General features: G+C 38.4%; 1 protein-coding gene across 2 annotated transcripts in view; it reads left to right on the forward strand.

The window, feature by feature from the left end:
- Positions 1-866: 866 nt before the first annotated feature.
- The window catches only part of cdc42bpab (CDC42 binding protein kinase alpha (DMPK-like) b), a 51,963-nt gene continuing 34,722 nt past the window's right edge, over positions 867-18,107 (forward strand). The window contains exon 1 of one of the 2 annotated variants that reach the window (XM_087805640.1): positions 867-1,992. In XM_087805640.1, the coding sequence (XP_087661766.1) occupies positions 1,815-1,992 (178 nt within the window). In that variant the 5' untranslated portion in view covers positions 867-1,814. The remainder of the gene's footprint in view (positions 1,993-18,107) is intronic. The other variant, XM_087805639.1, reaches the window with a different exon arrangement.

Genomic DNA, 18,107 nt, shown 5'->3' on the forward strand with positions numbered 1-18,107 from the left:
AAAAGCTTGTTTTTGTGAATAGCCAACAACAAAATGTATGGGAAGGACAAATAAAAACCTTTATTTTTTTATTTGATTTACTTTAAAAGCGTTCTGAAGTTTGTTATATTCAACTGTTGACTATACCGTACAGAAAAGGACTCAATCAATATGTTTTATTAGGTTATTATAACATAAAACTCATTACAACTTTACTAAGATAAAGATGGGAAGCTTATTTTCTGATCACACCCATTAAGATGGTGCAGAGATGATTTATCCCAGAAATAAAATACAGATACCATTAAAATAGTTTATAATTAAATAGTATTATTATTATTATTATTATTATTATTATTATATATATATATAGTTCGTATGTTACTACCCAGTATTACTGAATACATCTAACATCATAAATCTCATTATAAAAATTAATAATAACTTATATATATATATAGATATATATATATGACATATATCCTCTCCTGTGCCAAAAGTCAAAAGAGTCTTCCTTCCCTAAAACCCCCAACTCCAGCACGACCACCATCCAACCCCCCTACCCCCTCCGCACAGCAGATGCTCCCAGACGCCATGATGATGATCTGGGATTTTGCTCGCACCAGCAACCAGACATTGTGATCTCGGAGGAGATGCTTCGTTCCCTTCGTCATGCTCGCTATGCGCATGCGTAGTAACTTTCATGAATTTCTGTACGATGACGTCCCATAGACGTATCTAAGTCGGCGTTTCTAGTTTCTGAAAGTTCAAAGACTAAACATTGTTGTAAAGAGAAAAGTGTCCTTTAATCGTAATAGATAGGATTGGCGTTTAAATACCGATGTCCCACAATCCATTGCGCAGTCACGTCGGACACTCTTTTCCCGTGAAACGTCTCTGGGAAGCGAGCTGCTGGTAGCTTGACGGTGCAAAGACAGAGAGGCGAGCGACCGGCGGGGGAGGCACAGGACAGGACAGGGGAGCGAAGGCTGGGTCCCGGATTTGGAATAAACGAGACAAGACAACCAAAGGCTCTCCCTCTCGGCGTGTGACCAAGACACCAAAACTTTGAAGGTTATAAAACCAGACGAAAATTCAAGGGGAACTTTCCAAAACGAAGCTTTGAAACTAAACGTTTAGTTTTTGCTTCCGTAGAATGGGATTTAGAGAACATTTGTGCCGTCGTTGAGTTGCGAGAACCGGGACCGATCCTCCGTTGGATGTGAAAGAAAAGAACCAAGAAGGCGACACGCGAGGATTGGATTTTGACTTTCTTTGTATGGTACTCGCAGGCGAGCTAGCGAGCTAAGCTAGCAGGCTTGCTAACTAAGCCTGTGTCGCCCTTCCATTCCTGGAGCAGAGGAGGGGCGGCTTTGTAGCATTGCAGATCTGCATTTTTTCGGGGTCGTTGCAAGAATGAGGGATCGAAGAAATACCCCAACAAGACGACACTAGGATCCACTAGACCCCTCGTGACTTGTTTTTAACATTACTATCAGCCCCTCAAGAGGCGATTGGAAAAAATCCACAACACAAGGTCAGGATTTTTGCACATCTAACCCGGCCCCGGGTCTTAAAGTGTTTTTAATGTTGACTAGTTCCTAAAATGGGCTTCATGTCCTACCCTCCTCCTAGATGCTGGATGTCGGGGGAACGACCATGAACACTTACATGAATTAAGACTTGGTTAAAGTTTTATTATTGTTTTGTTTTTTTTAGTCAATAGTTGGATAAGTTCTACAAAGGGTTGCTTTTTTTAAACAGAACCCAGGGGGGGTGTCTGCTCGATCCCAGATCCCCCATTACATCGAAGATACCCACATAAGGAATAAACCATGTCGGGAGAGGTGCGTTTGAAGAAACTTGAGAAGCTGGTTCTGGACGGTCCGGTCCAGTCCACTGGCCAGTGTCTGAGCGTGGAGACCCTGCTGGACATCCTGGTGTGTCTCTACGATGAGTGCAACAACTCTCCTCTCAGGAGGGAGAAGAACATCCTGGAGTTTTTGGAGTGGGGTGAGTAAACTTAACTTTGTTTAAAAAGTCCTCCATGTCTTTTTTGGTAAGACGACATAGTCCAGTAATGTTAGCTGGTGCAGAGATCCTCCCTTTAACATTACATTCCTTTTATAGTAGTAGTGAGGCTCAGTTGGCCTCCTCACACCAACCCTTCCTAAAGTCGTCATCCAAGAGTGTCAATACATAGGAAAATAGTTTCGAAATGTCACCACAGTTTTTTTTTTTTTTTTTTTTTTTACCAAGGGTGTAGTCTTTAATGTTTATTCTCTGTAACTAACTTTTAACCATCTGAGAAATGAATATAACCAGTTACATTTTCTGGAACTCCTGTTGTGTTATCAGTTTTATCTTGCCCGTTAAAGTATATACTTTATTGAATATTGTTTTGATGGTTTAAGCGCTTTGTGACCCTGGTCTGGAAAAGCGCTATATAAATAAAAATTACTTACAGTAGTAACATGTCAGTAACATTTCAGCACCAATGGCATACAAATAGTTTTAAGCATCAATTATGGTATCAGTTTTGACATCTCATTTCAATAAATCTATTGTCATTTCCTTCAATGACTTAATCTAGTGAAGGGGGTTCATGATCTCTGGGAATGACAGCAATACAACAGCACATCAAACAAACACCGTACTGAAGGAAATACCTATTTGGTGGTTTTGCTATGGCAATAAAAATGATTCTAATTCTGAAAACAAAACATGAGCAACATCATGGAGCATGAAAGAAGAAGTCTAAAAGTAGCATCCGTCTGAAGTCGTGTGGCAGCATGCTGTCGTTGGACCAGGTTTCTCGTTGAGAGCTCAGGTCTTTGTCGGGAAGTGTTCGCTGATCTGCTAGCATTTAGCTTCCGTAGCAAGTCAACCCTCCTGCGTGCAATACTTCCTTTTGCCTTTAATGTGTCTTTGATGTTCTCTTTTATCTACATGCTTCACTGCACGAGCCCATTTCCAGCCGAGCCCATTTAAAGTTTAGTTCGGAGCTCAGGAGGAGTCGTTGTGTCCAAACTGACTTTTTCAAATTGAAGATGTTGGTTGGATTACTTTAAATCTTTATAAACTCCTCCAGCAGGGTCTATTTAACATAAACAAAGTCTTATATGAGTCCTTAAGTATGAATTCTTCAAGTCACGTATGTTGCTAGTCTTGGATAGTTATTTAGTCACATTATTCATATTTATTTTCTTCCCAAATGTTGTTATTGAGGAATTACTGGACTAACCTTTCTGTTTGCCAATGCCACTTCAAGTTTAAAGATTGAATCTTTTAAAGGCACATCCCATTCCATGGGTATCCATCATAGGGGAATATCCTTTAATAATACTCTAAAGTGATTTCATTCAATGACTCAATGGAACAAAATGACACAGATATTCGTCAGGAAGAATGTTTGGTGGTCTGCTAGCATTTCACTTCTTTAGCAAGTCTTGCCTCTCTTTAGTCTCTGTGTGTGACTCTTCTTTTTTGGCTTTAACGTGGTCTTTGATGTCGTCTTTCATCTCCATGCTCAAGTGCACTGTGTCCTCAGGAGAGTCGGTTCGCTAACTTTAGCTTGTTATGTCTAAACTGACTGGTTACTCAAAATCTATATTTTCCAAATGATTAGATTCAAATAATCCATAATCATGCCTTGATTTGCGGTCAATCCAGGAGTTCAAACTTGTGAATTGCTCTGTGCCACCATCTTTTAAAGTCCCATTCCAAACAATATAAAACTAATGATCATATGGTATGGTATTTACCTTACCTTATTGTCTTTCCTTTTATGGTTTAAAAAATATTTTGCAAAACTTATTTTTTTTAATATAAGTAAATAAACAAAAATTAAATTAAAAATCTGTACATTTTAAGCTGTGTTGCACTCATGCTAACACCATAGTTTTGAATTGAGAAGTTTTCTCCTTTATTGATACATTTGAAATTTAATTCTCTCCCAGGTTTTATCTGTTTTCTGGAATAAAATTTTTTTTTATTACTGATACATTTTAATATTTTGACCATCTGGATCTCGCAGTAAACTTATTTCATTTTTAAAGTTGCTTACCTGGAAGTATTTACTTAAAATGTCAACCAAGGACAAACCTTGCCTCTGTGGTGGGAAAAAGGAGTACTTTGTAGATAAGCCATTTTCTGCTAAATTTAAAAAACATTTTTTTCTTCTGTCCTGACACATTGACGGCAAAAGCCCAAACTTAATTTGGTTTAGTTTTAAAATTGTATTTTCCTTCTCATAGTGTTGTAGTTTCCGTAATATTTATTTGTTTTAATGTGACAAAGCCAGATTATTTAGTCTTTTAGTCACAGTTAAGAGTCGACCAGATCAAGATAACCTGATAACAGTGCTGAAGAGATTACATTTAATGCATAACCAGCATCTATCCGGAGAGTCTTCCATCACGACCACTGGTTCATCTCTGGACCATATACTCGGACATCTGTCAAGCCTTTTCACTTGTGTTAGCTTTCACGACTACTTTGCAAACCACTTTGTTTGGGTGGTGCATGATAGCTTCTTGATAACTCGCTCTTATCGGTGGCCTGGTGGCAGTTGGGAATTATTGTGTAAGAGTAAATGTAAAAAATGTGCATCAAAGTAGGCAGGTGATGCCAAAGACTTGTTTACTACCTGGAATAATGAATGTAAAGATTGAAGGTAAAAAGAACATTGTTGCCAGACCCCCCACACACACACACACATACAGACTCGTACAAAAACAACTGTGGTGTGTGTGACATCGGGGGTTTGGTTTGTGCATGAAAGAGGAATGTGAACAACTCACCTTTTTTATCTGGCGTAGAGGCCCAGCTCGCTGCCGGAGCATGTCTGCTTTGCCCTGCGTGTCTTTTAAAGCCCTCAAAGTTTCACAGCAACTTCAGAGAAAGGCGATTGATCCAAAAAAATTCAAGCATTTTAAGGGATTTTCCCCCCCAAACGTTGACATGTAAATGTTAAGCGAAGCAGTCTTGTTAAGTTGAACTAGACACAGCGGTGGTTATTTAACTTGCATAGGGATTCTGTGTTTAAAAAAAATGGTAGGCCAGTAAATAATTTAAAGTTCTGAAAGTGGCTGGTATCTTTCAAACCTCCACTCTAGGTCCCTTTCTACTTGTTAATTTCCTTCATATTATATTCCATAGAGTGGGATATTTAGTCTCGACTGCTAGTCCCCGTAGAGAACCCAAGTCTTGCAGCTGGCTTTGCAACAATGCCCCTTACCTTGAATGCCAAGTGGTGATTCATGGCGACATTTTCCTGTATTGACAGTAAAAACAAGCAGGATGAGTTTGGCCAGACACAACATGAACTGTGAACCATGTTAATGTTTTACAGTCCGCTGATGTTTACTGTTGAGTACTCTCTTTGGTATCTGCTGTCCTAGGCTTGTCGTTCCTTGCCTACTTTTTTTTTTTTAAATGTTCTTAAAAAATTACAAGGAAGTCAGACCTAAAGCAAATATTTTCTTTGTAATATTTATCTTTATTTTAAAATGAGACTGAGTGACATCTCACTACCGCCTTCTATTTAAATAGCAACACTTCGCCACTTGTGTGAACTGAAGTCTATTAAAGGGAATTTGGATCAGATGAACATAGTTAGCACATAATCAGAGCAGAAGTCGGACATGAAGACATAAAACGGGTTCAAGATGAGGTTCTTAAAATGGGAAGGATTCTGTGATTTCCCAGACCAACATTGTGGTTGGTCAACACGACCTGTTATTTTAAAATAAATAACCAAAAAAGCATTTTCTCCAAAGAATGTACAGGACAGGGAGGACAAACATTTGTGTTGGGTGTTCTTTTCTCTCTTGTTTTGTGACCTCATTACAGCTGAAATGGAGACCCCTATATGACCTGCAGCCATGGGGAGAATGAACATGGGAAAGTACGCTGAATCCTGATTCCTCACAGTTACCGCAGAAGTTTCTGTGTCCTTGCTTAGGCTTTAAAAACGGCTGTAAATTATATCAGCGTTCTCCCCTTTGATCGAAGGTATTCATAAAATCGTGGTAATTAAACTTGTTGTGCACGACAAGAATACTTGTGTAGCACAGGGTCACATTTCTTTCTAGCAATGATTAGATGAATGAGCGTAGCCGTTTCATTCAGATTTAACTGGTGTTTAATGTGGAATTTAACCTCTTAGATATGTATTTTGAATGTGTGTTATTGTAGAGACTAGTACAGTTGGATATTAAACTGTAGCCGCACTACGCTTCTATACAGGAACAGACTTATTGTGTGTTTGTGCGCTTGCATCCTTTCACTGACAGATTTCCTGTTTTCCGTCTTTCCTGCCATAATTTCCTGCGTTGTGTTTTGACCTAGACCTTCTGTTTATTGTAGAAGGTAAAAGCTGCGGCATCAAAAGCTGCCGGCCATGCCAGCCAGCATTTGGCAAACGCAAGGGAAGCGGCCTGACCGTCCAGACCCAATGTTGGTCTGCAGCAACCAGCTGTGTAGCGGCAGCTGATGTGCTCCACCCTGGATGGCTTTCATTTGGCAGCAAACACTACCAACACTTACTGGGCTTTTCCCAGTTAGGTTATCGCCTCTTATAACTCTTACACCTGACAAAGAAAGAGGTGTCCGTGCACCCAGAGGAAACGGCGGCGAATAAAAAAAAAAAAGGGCTTTAAATTGAGCTCATAAGCTTTTCCGTCCCATCAAGCGAGCCCTGAACGCAACACTATCTCTTTGCTTCCCTGCGGGTCCTCATACATATGTAGGCATAGATATTTTCAGGGGAATTCACCTCACTCTTAAAATAGACTTTCTAGTTTGTGCTTTTAAATGAGTTGTGTAATTTTTTTTTTACTATTAATGGAGTCTGGCCCATTACGGAAATGTCCTCCTTGGATTTAAGCAGCAGCATTTATACAAGCAATTCTCATCTGTGTTGCTGAGCTTCACTACCTTGTTTTCCTTGAGATCCTCTGAGATAACAGACGCACCATTATTTTCCTTGACTGTTACTTCTGTTTCGTGGATAAGTTGAAGAAGAATCTTTCACCTATTTTCACCACGAACAAGGTCCTCACGCACAGAAGATGAGGCACTTTGGGAAAAGACTTATTCAACTGATCACACGATCACTTTAGGAATCATAGTATGGATTGGAGGTTTCAGATATGGCCGAAGTCCATCTTGATTCTTGATATACAAGCAGAGATGGTGAGAGGAAGCTGGAATAGTCGGGATGAGCCCAAGATGACAGCAAGGAAGCTAAAAGAAAATTCAAACTAGTAGATGGTACATTTCTGAATTCAGATCAACTTGATCACAGAGATGTTTTGGTTCAGATTTGATTTTAAAAGCTGGTTAAAGCCATTGAGATATTTGTGCCTACGATAATGCGCCTTTGAATTTGTCTCGTATCTATCTGACTGGAGTTAAAACTTAAGAATCGGAGGTCCTTTGACAGGACATCCTTAAAGCTGCTGGCTGTTCTGCCGTTTCCTGTCTGGCTTTCATTGGCATGGAGAACAGGAAGGAAGCACAAAGACTTTGTGAGCGAGTCCAAACCAAATGGACACATGATGTCATACCAGGAAGTAGGACAGCTGGATAACATTGTGTCATTGTGCGCGCTACCACTCACTCAAGTCTCTATATTTCTAATTGTGAGCGAGTCCAAGTACAAGTTCTTATCTTGCATGTATTTCCTCCCTGATAGTTTCTTTAAACACATTAAAGCTTCAAATAATTCCGTGCTACACATGCTTAAGCGCAGCTTCTCATCTGGATATTTGCAAGTTCACACCACAGCGCTGAATAAGAGTCCAGTAACCACCATTGGCTACTCTGTCATTTATCCAGTCCCTCTTTTTATGGGAGCCAACATAATCTATTTTTTAACTTCAAAGAGACCAATTCTGAAGCTTGTTTGGAAATTCTGTGACGCTTGGGGTACTCTATTGTTCAAAATATTTGTCAAGAATAATGGATGAAGTCACTTATATTGCAAGCTTTACTTTTGGAATTGTGCTATCTTATGACGTTACCTAATATGTTTTTTTTTATACCGCACTGAAGACCTGGCCTTTTCTTCTTTTCCATTAGCTTATTTGGTCAAGTTGGTAATGACCTCTTCTTCTAGTAGGAAAACGATGTGAATGTGATTCTACCTAAAGCATTAACCTCTTTTGGAAAGAATCACTCACCATAACATTATTTGTATTCTTTCAATACATGACACCTCTGGTCTTGGGTTCTAATTCTGTTTCTCTGAAAGGTTTACACTATGGTGGACTATTTTGTGAATCCCACCCGTTTTCCAAGTCTAAAACTAATTTAATGCAGAGAGAGATTGTGGCCTTTGGAATTTAAACATTACTTTAATTTCTTTTAGCCATGTCAAAAAATGATCTTTAGGTTTTGTTGATATTTATTTTTACTTTTTTAGTTTTTAGAAAAAGTATCCAATTATTGACTTTCCGATTTGGATTTTATTTGAGATTTTAATTTAAGCAAAATTAACTGCGAAGACTGAAGTAACCGTAAGCGGCCTCTTCATGTCAGCACACGTAACATCCGGCAGGTAAAGGCAAACAGAGGCTCAGAATTAAACCTGTGAATACAAGCAACTTACACTTGTAGTGACCTTGGATCATAGTAGAATCACACACACAGACATTTATAAGATGTATTTCCTCTTAATAGTGTCTTAAATGAAAACACTCCTCAGCTTAGCTTAAAGGGGGAAAAAAAGACCAAGCTGTATTCTTTGAAAGTTTCTAAATGAAAAGAGTGTGTTTTGGAACAACGTCTCAACACTGCGATTCATCACAGGCACAAGTTGAGCCGCCAGCTGGCCCGCTGTCTCGCTCGCATACTTCTGACACTTTACCAGTAAAGGAAATGTATCACTGCTAATGTTACTCAGCATGAAGTGAACAACAGCCATAATAAAACGGTCTCTGTGGTAACCATGTGCATTTGGAAATAAAACTCATTGCAGATGTTGCTGAATCATATGGGAACACGAACTTGTGCTTCACAGTTAGCAACCGCCCTGAACAACTGTGTGTTCTGTTTTATTTGCTTTAGTTAGTCAAACACTCAGGTGCACATTACATTTAGTTTTTAAATGAGTCTCAATTTAAATGTGACAACGAAAGAACCTTGACTAACGGCCTACACAAACAGTTTTTAACCCACGATGGTATTTTGCTGTAATAAACAAGAAAACAACGCATTTTCAATTTTATTTAGCACTTTAACACCTATGTAAATAATTACAAGATTTAAACTGTTTTTATCCCAAAATAATAATACTAATACCTTAAAGGGTAACTAATGGGTTGATTTAAATGTATATTAAATTGACCTTTGTCCTCTATTGTACAGGTGCATCAAATTTGCAATGAAATTCTTTGTGTTTCTGGAGATTAATTCATGTTCACCCCAACCACAGCCACTCTGCTGTGTTGGTCAGTATAGAGGTTTGTTATTGTGATTCATCAATCCCAGAGGTCTCTACCCCAAGGGACTCTTTGTATAAACAAAGCGGGTTGGATTAAAGTTGGCTGGAGGAAGGATGACGCCTGTTATTTGGTCATAATGGGCTTCACTCTCGTAACCTCTCTTTCGCCAAGATATCGGGCGAGCGATAACTTAATAAAGCATTAACTTAAACAGAGCATCCTTGTGATGTGGGACTTGTGAGCGAGTCAGGAAAGGTGGGTTTAATTGTATGCACATAGATATAAGGGTATACCATGGGATGTAAGCATTGTATAAATGTTAAAACTGAAACCATTGAAAAGATAATGAAATACTGGTATTAACTTTTTACTTACATTTGCTCATGGAAATAACCTTTTTTTTATTGATTTGATGGTGCACAGTTACAGTAGCATGGATCTCTACATGTTTGTTTATTATTATTGACAGTTCGATATATAAATATCCAAGTACAATGTAATTCATCTCATGTTTACATCCCAGAATTAAGAACCCCAGTGACTGGAGGTTTGCCACAGACACAATTTTGCTCCCACTCATCCGCTACCAGATCCTATTAATCTTGTTTATGCTCTCCTCCAGCTTTTCTTCATACCAATCTTTTAAGTGGAGGCCAATTACTAGAACTAACTTGAAACAAAAATATAATTTGATATGTTTTTACTGAAACTATCTATGTGTGGGAATGGATCTTCAGTTCACTGCACGGTCTAAACTCAATCCTCTATTCTTATAAAGTCCTCAGATACCCTGTCATGACACTGGTTTTATACCCCTACCCGCGGATGTTCTTTTTGGGACACTGATTTTTTTTCCTTGCCAAGTTCTTTTCCCTTTTCCTGGAAGTCTAATCTTGAACAAATTCAAGAATTATGCTCTAATGTGGTTGAAACTACTATGATTTGTCTCATACTTGACTCTTAACAGAAGCTCTTTTGGCTTGAGAAGGCCAAACATTGCCTTTTAATACAAACTATTGTTCCAGTCAGATCTTTGGACACTTTTTCCACATTTGTTGACCACATTCAGCTGTGTTAATGTTCTATTACATGTTGTCCTTCTTCAGTGAAGCTAAATCTGAATTTTTACTCAAGGGGTTAACTTATTTAACAAGATGAGGCAATAGTGCTTCAGAATTCATGAATTTAAACATTTATCGTAAAGGACAAAGTCAAACTAACAAAAAATGTTATGTTTCTTGAATAGTAAATTGAGCTTATTTAACGGGAGATAAGATTATAAACTGAATTTCTGTCTCTCTAATAAGTAATTATTGGAGGCTAGTTTTAGTGTTATGCTCCTCTGTGGTTCACCACTGACTGACACAAGTGACACCGGATTGACGGTGGTTGACATTAATGACGTGCTCGTGACAGAACAGCATCTAGAGCATAGTTTAATCACTATAATCCTAATCACTCATTTTAAGGTGCTTAAAATGAGTATATCCTGCATTATATTTCAAAGTGCCCCCTGGGCTAGAATTTGACACTTGTGAACCAGATAAACCTTTTTTAAATGGGGGGTATTTAATTATTAATATTCCCTGAAATTTAAACTGCCCTCTGATATGTTTGAAAATGCTTTTGCACAGTGGAATTGTGAATAACACATTGATGGTTTCTAACAAATTGATGTGGTGACACGGTGAAACAGTGGTCTATAATAGCTTGCACATCCAGTGGCTGCTGTGCTTTTGAGTGCAGGGCTCAGCTGCTTGTGTGTAGAAATCGCTGACTCAGACCACAGCCCCTCATAGTTGGGCTGCTTGTGGAATTTGTAGCGGAGGTGCAATGAAGGGGAGTGCAGCAGCTGTTTGGATGAGGCCAGGCTTGCCTCTTTGTCCACCAGCCCCCCATTCACGCTGCATGTCTGCTATCTGCCCCCCCCAACCCCTCTCTCTTCTGCCACCATTGTTTGCTTGTCACCTCCATTGACGGATTCATTCTGTTAAGCCTACTCATCATTCAGTTTGAATTCTCTATGCCTGTGTCTTGATAAATGATAACAAACATGTGAGCTTATTTCCCTACTTTATATCCAGATTTTCTTCGACTTCCTGTCTTTCACTGCTCCTCTCTTCTCCCCCCCTCCCATACTGGCGGATCTGAGCTTTGCCTGGTGACAGATATGGGTGTGTTGTGTGTGTCTGCAGGGCATGTAACAGTAATGCAGTGAAGGGTCCCTCTACTTGTCCTTTTTTGGATAAGTTTGCAAGAAGATACTCTGTGCGTGTGTGCAGAAGGGACTATTGCAGAGGTTGAGTGCAGTCAGACACTCCAGCATTGTCCTGGCATTGCAGCGCTGAGCAGGAACCCTAATAAATCTCCACTGCTGCATTCCTGATCTAAGTACTTGATTCTCCAGTTATGTCCTTGCCGTGTGCAAATGCAGTAAAATAAAAAAGTATTCTAACATTTAATATAGTCGCTGAACATTTATGCAATATGTGTTCGCTCATCATAGACGGCAGTGTAGAGGATTTTTTTTTCCGTGACATGTCCTCTTCTATCTTATGTAGTCAATGTAATTTGATATAGACTAAAGGTTCTCTTGAGGTCATTTTGTTCAGGTATAGTGTTACCAATTGAAAATGAAGAAAGCCGCCCACTAATCATTTGAAATTGCACCATTAAAAGACCATTACTTACTAAAAATGTCATTTCTAGTAATCCTAACATTTGTTTGGATTTTGTAGGCTGATGATTTGTTCATTAAATGAAGTGTTGCTTGTCGATCAGCGGCACCTCTTTCATGCACAGTGCTCAGAAGTTGATACAGGTGACAAGTCGACCTTAGCTTGTGTTGAAGTTGCAGAATTGGCGGTCACCTTATCTATTTTTAGACGCGTCCATGCATCCACGCTGAATTATTTCTTGTTGTTACCGTCCCTAGAGTTGAGCTGCATGGATTCATTGGTCTTAGATGGGTGGGCAGCACACCAGCACCATTCATCATTCATTGCAACTGGAGTCGCTGGATAATGTGTTGACACATTCACATCTTAACACGTGTGCACCAGTGTTGCTACTCATCTAATGTTGTATCACCTCGCAGAAAATGTGGTGGTTGTGGTGAAACTCTGATTTATTATATATGGTTCTAAAGAGGAACTTCATTGTTGGGTCTCTATTCAGGTTCCTGTGTGGTTTTGAGGCATCTTTCATCTTCGATTGTGCCAGCACTTCCCCCCCCGTCTCTGGTTGAAAGGAAATCCTGTGACCACAGTGATTGTCATCTCAATTGTTTTTTCTATTATTCACCACTATATATAGAGAAGAGCCTCGCACCGTTTCCTGTGACTGCTATAGGGTCACACGGCAGACACAACAAGCCCAAATAGTGATGACTAGTAAATATCATCGCCCCGATCTCCAATCCATTGATTTTTCTAAATCCATTTAATCGAATCCCAGATCTAATGGAGACCACAGTTACCTCTTCCTCACATCCTGTTGAATGATTACTCATTCTTGATTGTATTTAAGTGGAACACTACTGTGAGGACAGGATGTGACGTGATCAGAATGTGCTTGTAATGTGTGTGTAAAAAAAGAAGCTTAGCATTCATTTTTAATGACCTCATATTCAACTAGAACTGTAAACATAAGCCTTATACTGATTGGACTGGTTTCACAAAGGATCTTTTGGTAAAGTAAATATAACCTGACATTTCAGTAATCTTATACTGGAACTTTTAACTTAAATGTTCTTTGATTTTGTGTCTACACACCGGTGGAACGCAGCTCCAGAATCACTGAAATGAATTTGATGCTTCACTCACATGTTAAAAAATACCTTAACAACCAGAATAATTAAAATAATGGCTTTATTTTTAATACATACTAAATATGATACATATTCTGATGGGAGGGCTCGAGGGTTTAACTCGAACATCAGCACCAAAGTGTAATCTTCGACATTCTTTGGTCGACTATGGCCAGTGTTGCCACTTGGTTTAGACGGTGTGCACTGGTTCTTTTTCAAGTCAAAGGTGTTGTACATGGAAACACTATTGGGAAGTAATATATTACGCATACAAAGATTTGTAAGCACACATCTTTTTCAAGGGGTAGCACCAGTGTTAGCTAGGATTTTTTAAACCAAAATATGCCCAGACATCAGCATTAAAACCTGCTGTAGTCATTTGTATCCTCTAGTCCTTAGTCACCTGCTGCTGTCTAATGGCCAGAAGTTAAATTCAAATGGAAGAAATTGCTTTGAGTATTTGCATATTTATTGTAAATAAAAAAACAAATGCAATCATTTAATTTTCTACACATGAATTGAAATATAAACCTTAAAAGGACAATTATAAAAATAAATAAAACGTGATTAATACAGGGATGTTGAATATATCGAAACGGCATCAAGGAAAGAAAATATTGCTTTATTTGGGTGTATTGGTATTTTCTTAAAACCCTAGTCCTAGCAAATAAAAAAGTGTAGCAGCATGAAACATTTTGTAGCATACCTTAAACATGAATAACTGGTAAGCTCATGTGAATGTTAACAAAGGGATTCTATGTTGATTTAAAAGTAATTTTTAAATCAAAATTGTGAATTGATAATCTAGCAACGTTAAAGGAAGCTGACGTCAACAACCGCTCTAATTCTCACATTAAGGGTGAGTGTGTTTGATGACAGAGATTTGTACCCACAACTGGACTCTCTTGCTGTCGCTGTGGTTTATCAGTCCGTCAAGGAAACCAGCATCTCCTATCACCTCCTGGTCTCACACCCTCGTCAAAACAAGGCCTTGTCCCTCCTCGTCCCCTCATGTGTACTCCATCTTCTTATCATTAAGGTCATTAGTATCGTAAGTGTTATCTAGGGGTTTGCTACTGTCCACTGCGTTTCTAGCCACAGATCACATCATAAGATGCTGGGCTAACAGACGAAGCTAGAGTTAACTAATCTGGTGAATACCCTCACCTTTCCTCCATCTTAAGTAAAAACATTTGTTTTGTCAGCCATACTTGTGGGAAGATGCCAATTTCAAGAAGGCTTTTTGTGGAAAGCTTCCGCACTGACACCTTTTTTTTTTCTCTGGTGGTTATAATTAGTAAGCAGCTAGTCTTCTGACACAACAGGGATTGGTTGTGGCCTAGAAAGTCTTTTTTTAGTTTAAATTTGAGAAAAAAGATTAGAAAACACAATCTTTAATGCAGATACAAAAGTTTGTGCTGGACATAAACACAATTATTACTTTTTATGTTTAAGGTCTCAATGATGTGCAGCATAATTCCTTTGAACACCTTTAACGTTTTCATAATCCAGGATTTTCTTTTTCCCCTTCAGTGCTTGTCACTTTGAATCCATTCGTGTGATCTTCCTTACTAGCATGCCACCAGCGCTCCACAGCTAGAGGTCTTTCCTGGCCACGGCAGTGAGCTGTGCTTCTTCAAGAGAGGCTTGGGTTACCGCCTCATGACACTTCCTGCCAGAGGGAGAAGGCAGATGAGCACATCACACTGCTGAATAGAGAAGACCCGGGTCATCGCCAAATGTAAATGCACTGTTTGTTTTCAGTGGTGACAGCGGTGGGGGGAGGGTTTGTGTGTATATGTGTAAAGAACTTGACATCACACAAAGTTGTTTGCCTCTAGACCCTTTTCTTGACTTGCTTATGAAACTTTTTAATGATAAATCGAATCTTATGTTGTTCTTGCCTTTGTCCTCCTTTGCCCTTCATTTAACCTTCATGCTCTACCTAGTGACCCAGCTATTAAAGTTCTGCTTCTGTCTGAAGTGTGAAGAAAAATACAGGGCGGATGTTTTATTCCATTCAAGTGGTCCCATTTATAGTGTCCAGACCTCAACGGGAATGAAACCCCTTACATGGTACATTGTGGAGTGTTTCGTGGTAACAAACCCCCCTCATTTTCCACTGACTGGGAACATCCAGGGGGGGTGAAAGGAGGACAAGCCCAGAAAAGGCAGTAGGAAACAAGAAGTGATCTAATACCTGTCGGGTTGTTGTGACACGGTGGTTCTGAACCACAACCTCACTTTTTGTTTTAGTGACCGTTGACTTTCATTTGACTGAAGTGGACATATTATAAAGTGCCAGTGAATGTTGACATGCTGCGAAAGTACACGTGCATTCCTGTGGACTCGGATTTTTACACACATGGAAAATATTGTCTGGCACGCTGAACGTTCCCACAACATACACATGGTATCTGCTCCGGTTGATGTTGCCACCCAGTAGTGTTTTTCTTTCAAGTTGATATGGAGGCTCCCTAACTCTATAAAACTCACTTGTTCCTGGGATTAGACGGCAAGTGTTTCTCAAGCAGTTTTTCAGCTGCCTCCTTCTCAGGTGGTTAAAGTCTTTTCTCATTGTAGAATGTAAAATGTAATTATGTTTTGCAACATTTTAGTCTCAATAAAAGATTATTTTAGTTGAGTTTTACAAAGGCATTCATGTATTGTTCACATAACAAAGTGAATGAGAATTAAAATGTGCATTTCCAATAGTGACAAACATTATTTTTGATAATTCTTGAATTAATACAAACTCGACATAGCTTGCGCGAGATCTGAGCTATTTAAGTATTGGTTAATATGAAAATTACCTCAATCTTCCGCTTCTTGTGTTTTACACACATCCTTTCTTGACCTACTCTTTTGTTATTCTTTTTAGATTTTGCCTCATCACCCAACACTTGCTGATAAAGTGCTTGCCACATTTAACTTTATGGTTTTAAGACCACAACAAAATGTTTCCCCCTCGGTGCTCATTAGATTTTTGTTTACTTGATCTGCAGAAACGATGATCAAACCGTCATTTACAGCATTTTTTGCCTCGAGAAAACTTGAATGAGCTCCAATTGCGCTTGTGTCCAACCTTTTTAATTGTGTTCTCTTTCACCAGAGCAGACTAATATCCTGTTTATTAATCATGGTTATCTTTTTTCTTTACTCTGTATTCAGTCCATCGAACAAGCTGCAGTCATAAAGAAGCACCTGGAGCTCCTTCATAGAGAGTCTAATGAAAGAAACGAGGATCATGATCTTGGCTCATGATTGTTGAATCTTCTGTTTTCACAAGCTGATAATATCTGCACTTCTATACAATTATGCAATTATAGCTATGCAGGGTGGTTTATGGTTGACATGTTTTTTTATTTTATGTGTTTGACATGGTCCGTCAGAACGAAATTAGGTTTCACAAAATATGCTAGCTAAATGTTAAGTATACATTTTTGATGATAACAAGCACAAAAAATATTTTACGCTGCAGCCTTTTAGATTTAATTGTTTTCTTTGTGAAACGACTTTGAGTTACCAGAAAGGCGCTTTTATATAAAATGTACTATTATAATTATTCATTTTCAATTTCTTCTTTTAAGGTGAATGGTTGCATTTAGTAATAATTAATTTTAGTAAAGTAATAATAAAGTAATAATAATAACAAATATATATATATATATATATATATATATATATATATATATATATATATATACTGTATATATTTAATAATTTTGGATATTTGCATTTTTGTTATATTTTGTACAGTTGAGTTATAACACGATTATAACGTTTCCTCTAGTGTGTTAATTGTAATTTTAAAGGTTTTACTTTTCATGCAACACATGCATGCAGATATTATGTCTTATTTCTTAGGTGACTTTCATATATTTCATTCCATTCATGCATTTGTGATTATGTAATGATACAGAAGATTTTTTTGGTGTGTTTCGAGTTGCTGTAGTTTTGTTGCAGACTTCTTTAGTGCTTTTTTGCCCACTAATGAGCTGGAAAATTCATGCCAAAGTAAAATATTTAAAAGCATGTCGAAACAGATCTAGAAATTAACTAAAAAGATTCCTCTGTTGTATTTTCTACTTCTCTTTTTCTGATTCTGTCTTGGCATTATCATGTTACTTAATTGAATAGCCAAAACTTTGCATAGCAATTTAAAAAAACCCCTCCCTAAAACTTTGCCCTACTCAACATCTGTATAGTTCACATAATTGTAAGAAGAAACGTCCTCCTACCGTCTCTCGTATGCAGAATTTTTGTGCCGTTACCTCACTGTGGTTGTAAATATTCCTTGTGATGGTTTCCAGATGTCCCCCACTCTTCAGTTGGCATCATGGTGATGCCAATATAGAGGATGTACACTAAATATAATTGGACCCAACATCTGATTAGATCTCTGACTTAACTATACATCCATCACTATAATAAAAGGTTCCTTTAAGGTGAAACCAGTGCCAAAAAACAACTCCCCTGACTTACTCACATGTTTCCAAGAAACCGTAAGTCCTTCATCATGACGATGTTTTGAAGTTATTACTTTATAAAGTACTCCCCTGCCTGAAGTCTCTGGAACGAGAGGTTACGAGAGCGAAGCCCATTATGATGTTATACTGGTCTTCTCTCCTCCCCCATCCATTTGTAATCCCGCCTCCCTTTGTTTAAACAATGAGTCCCTTGGAGGTGGAGACTGTCAGGATTGATGAGGCTGCGTGAAAACCTTGATACTCGACTAAATTAAGTTTAAGTTTATGATGTAAATATTTGAATAAAAAAGATCTAGTTAAGAGACACGTATAGTTACACATTATTTATAATTTAAAGCCACCATTCTGGTGCGTTGAAGTGGTTATAAAAAGTTTTGGTTT

Source organism: Callionymus lyra, chromosome 13 (assembly GCF_982586985.1).
Source record: "Callionymus lyra chromosome 13, fCalLyr1.hap1.1, whole genome shotgun sequence".
NCBI classification, from domain to species: Eukaryota; Metazoa; Chordata; class Actinopteri; order Syngnathiformes; family Callionymidae; genus Callionymus; species Callionymus lyra.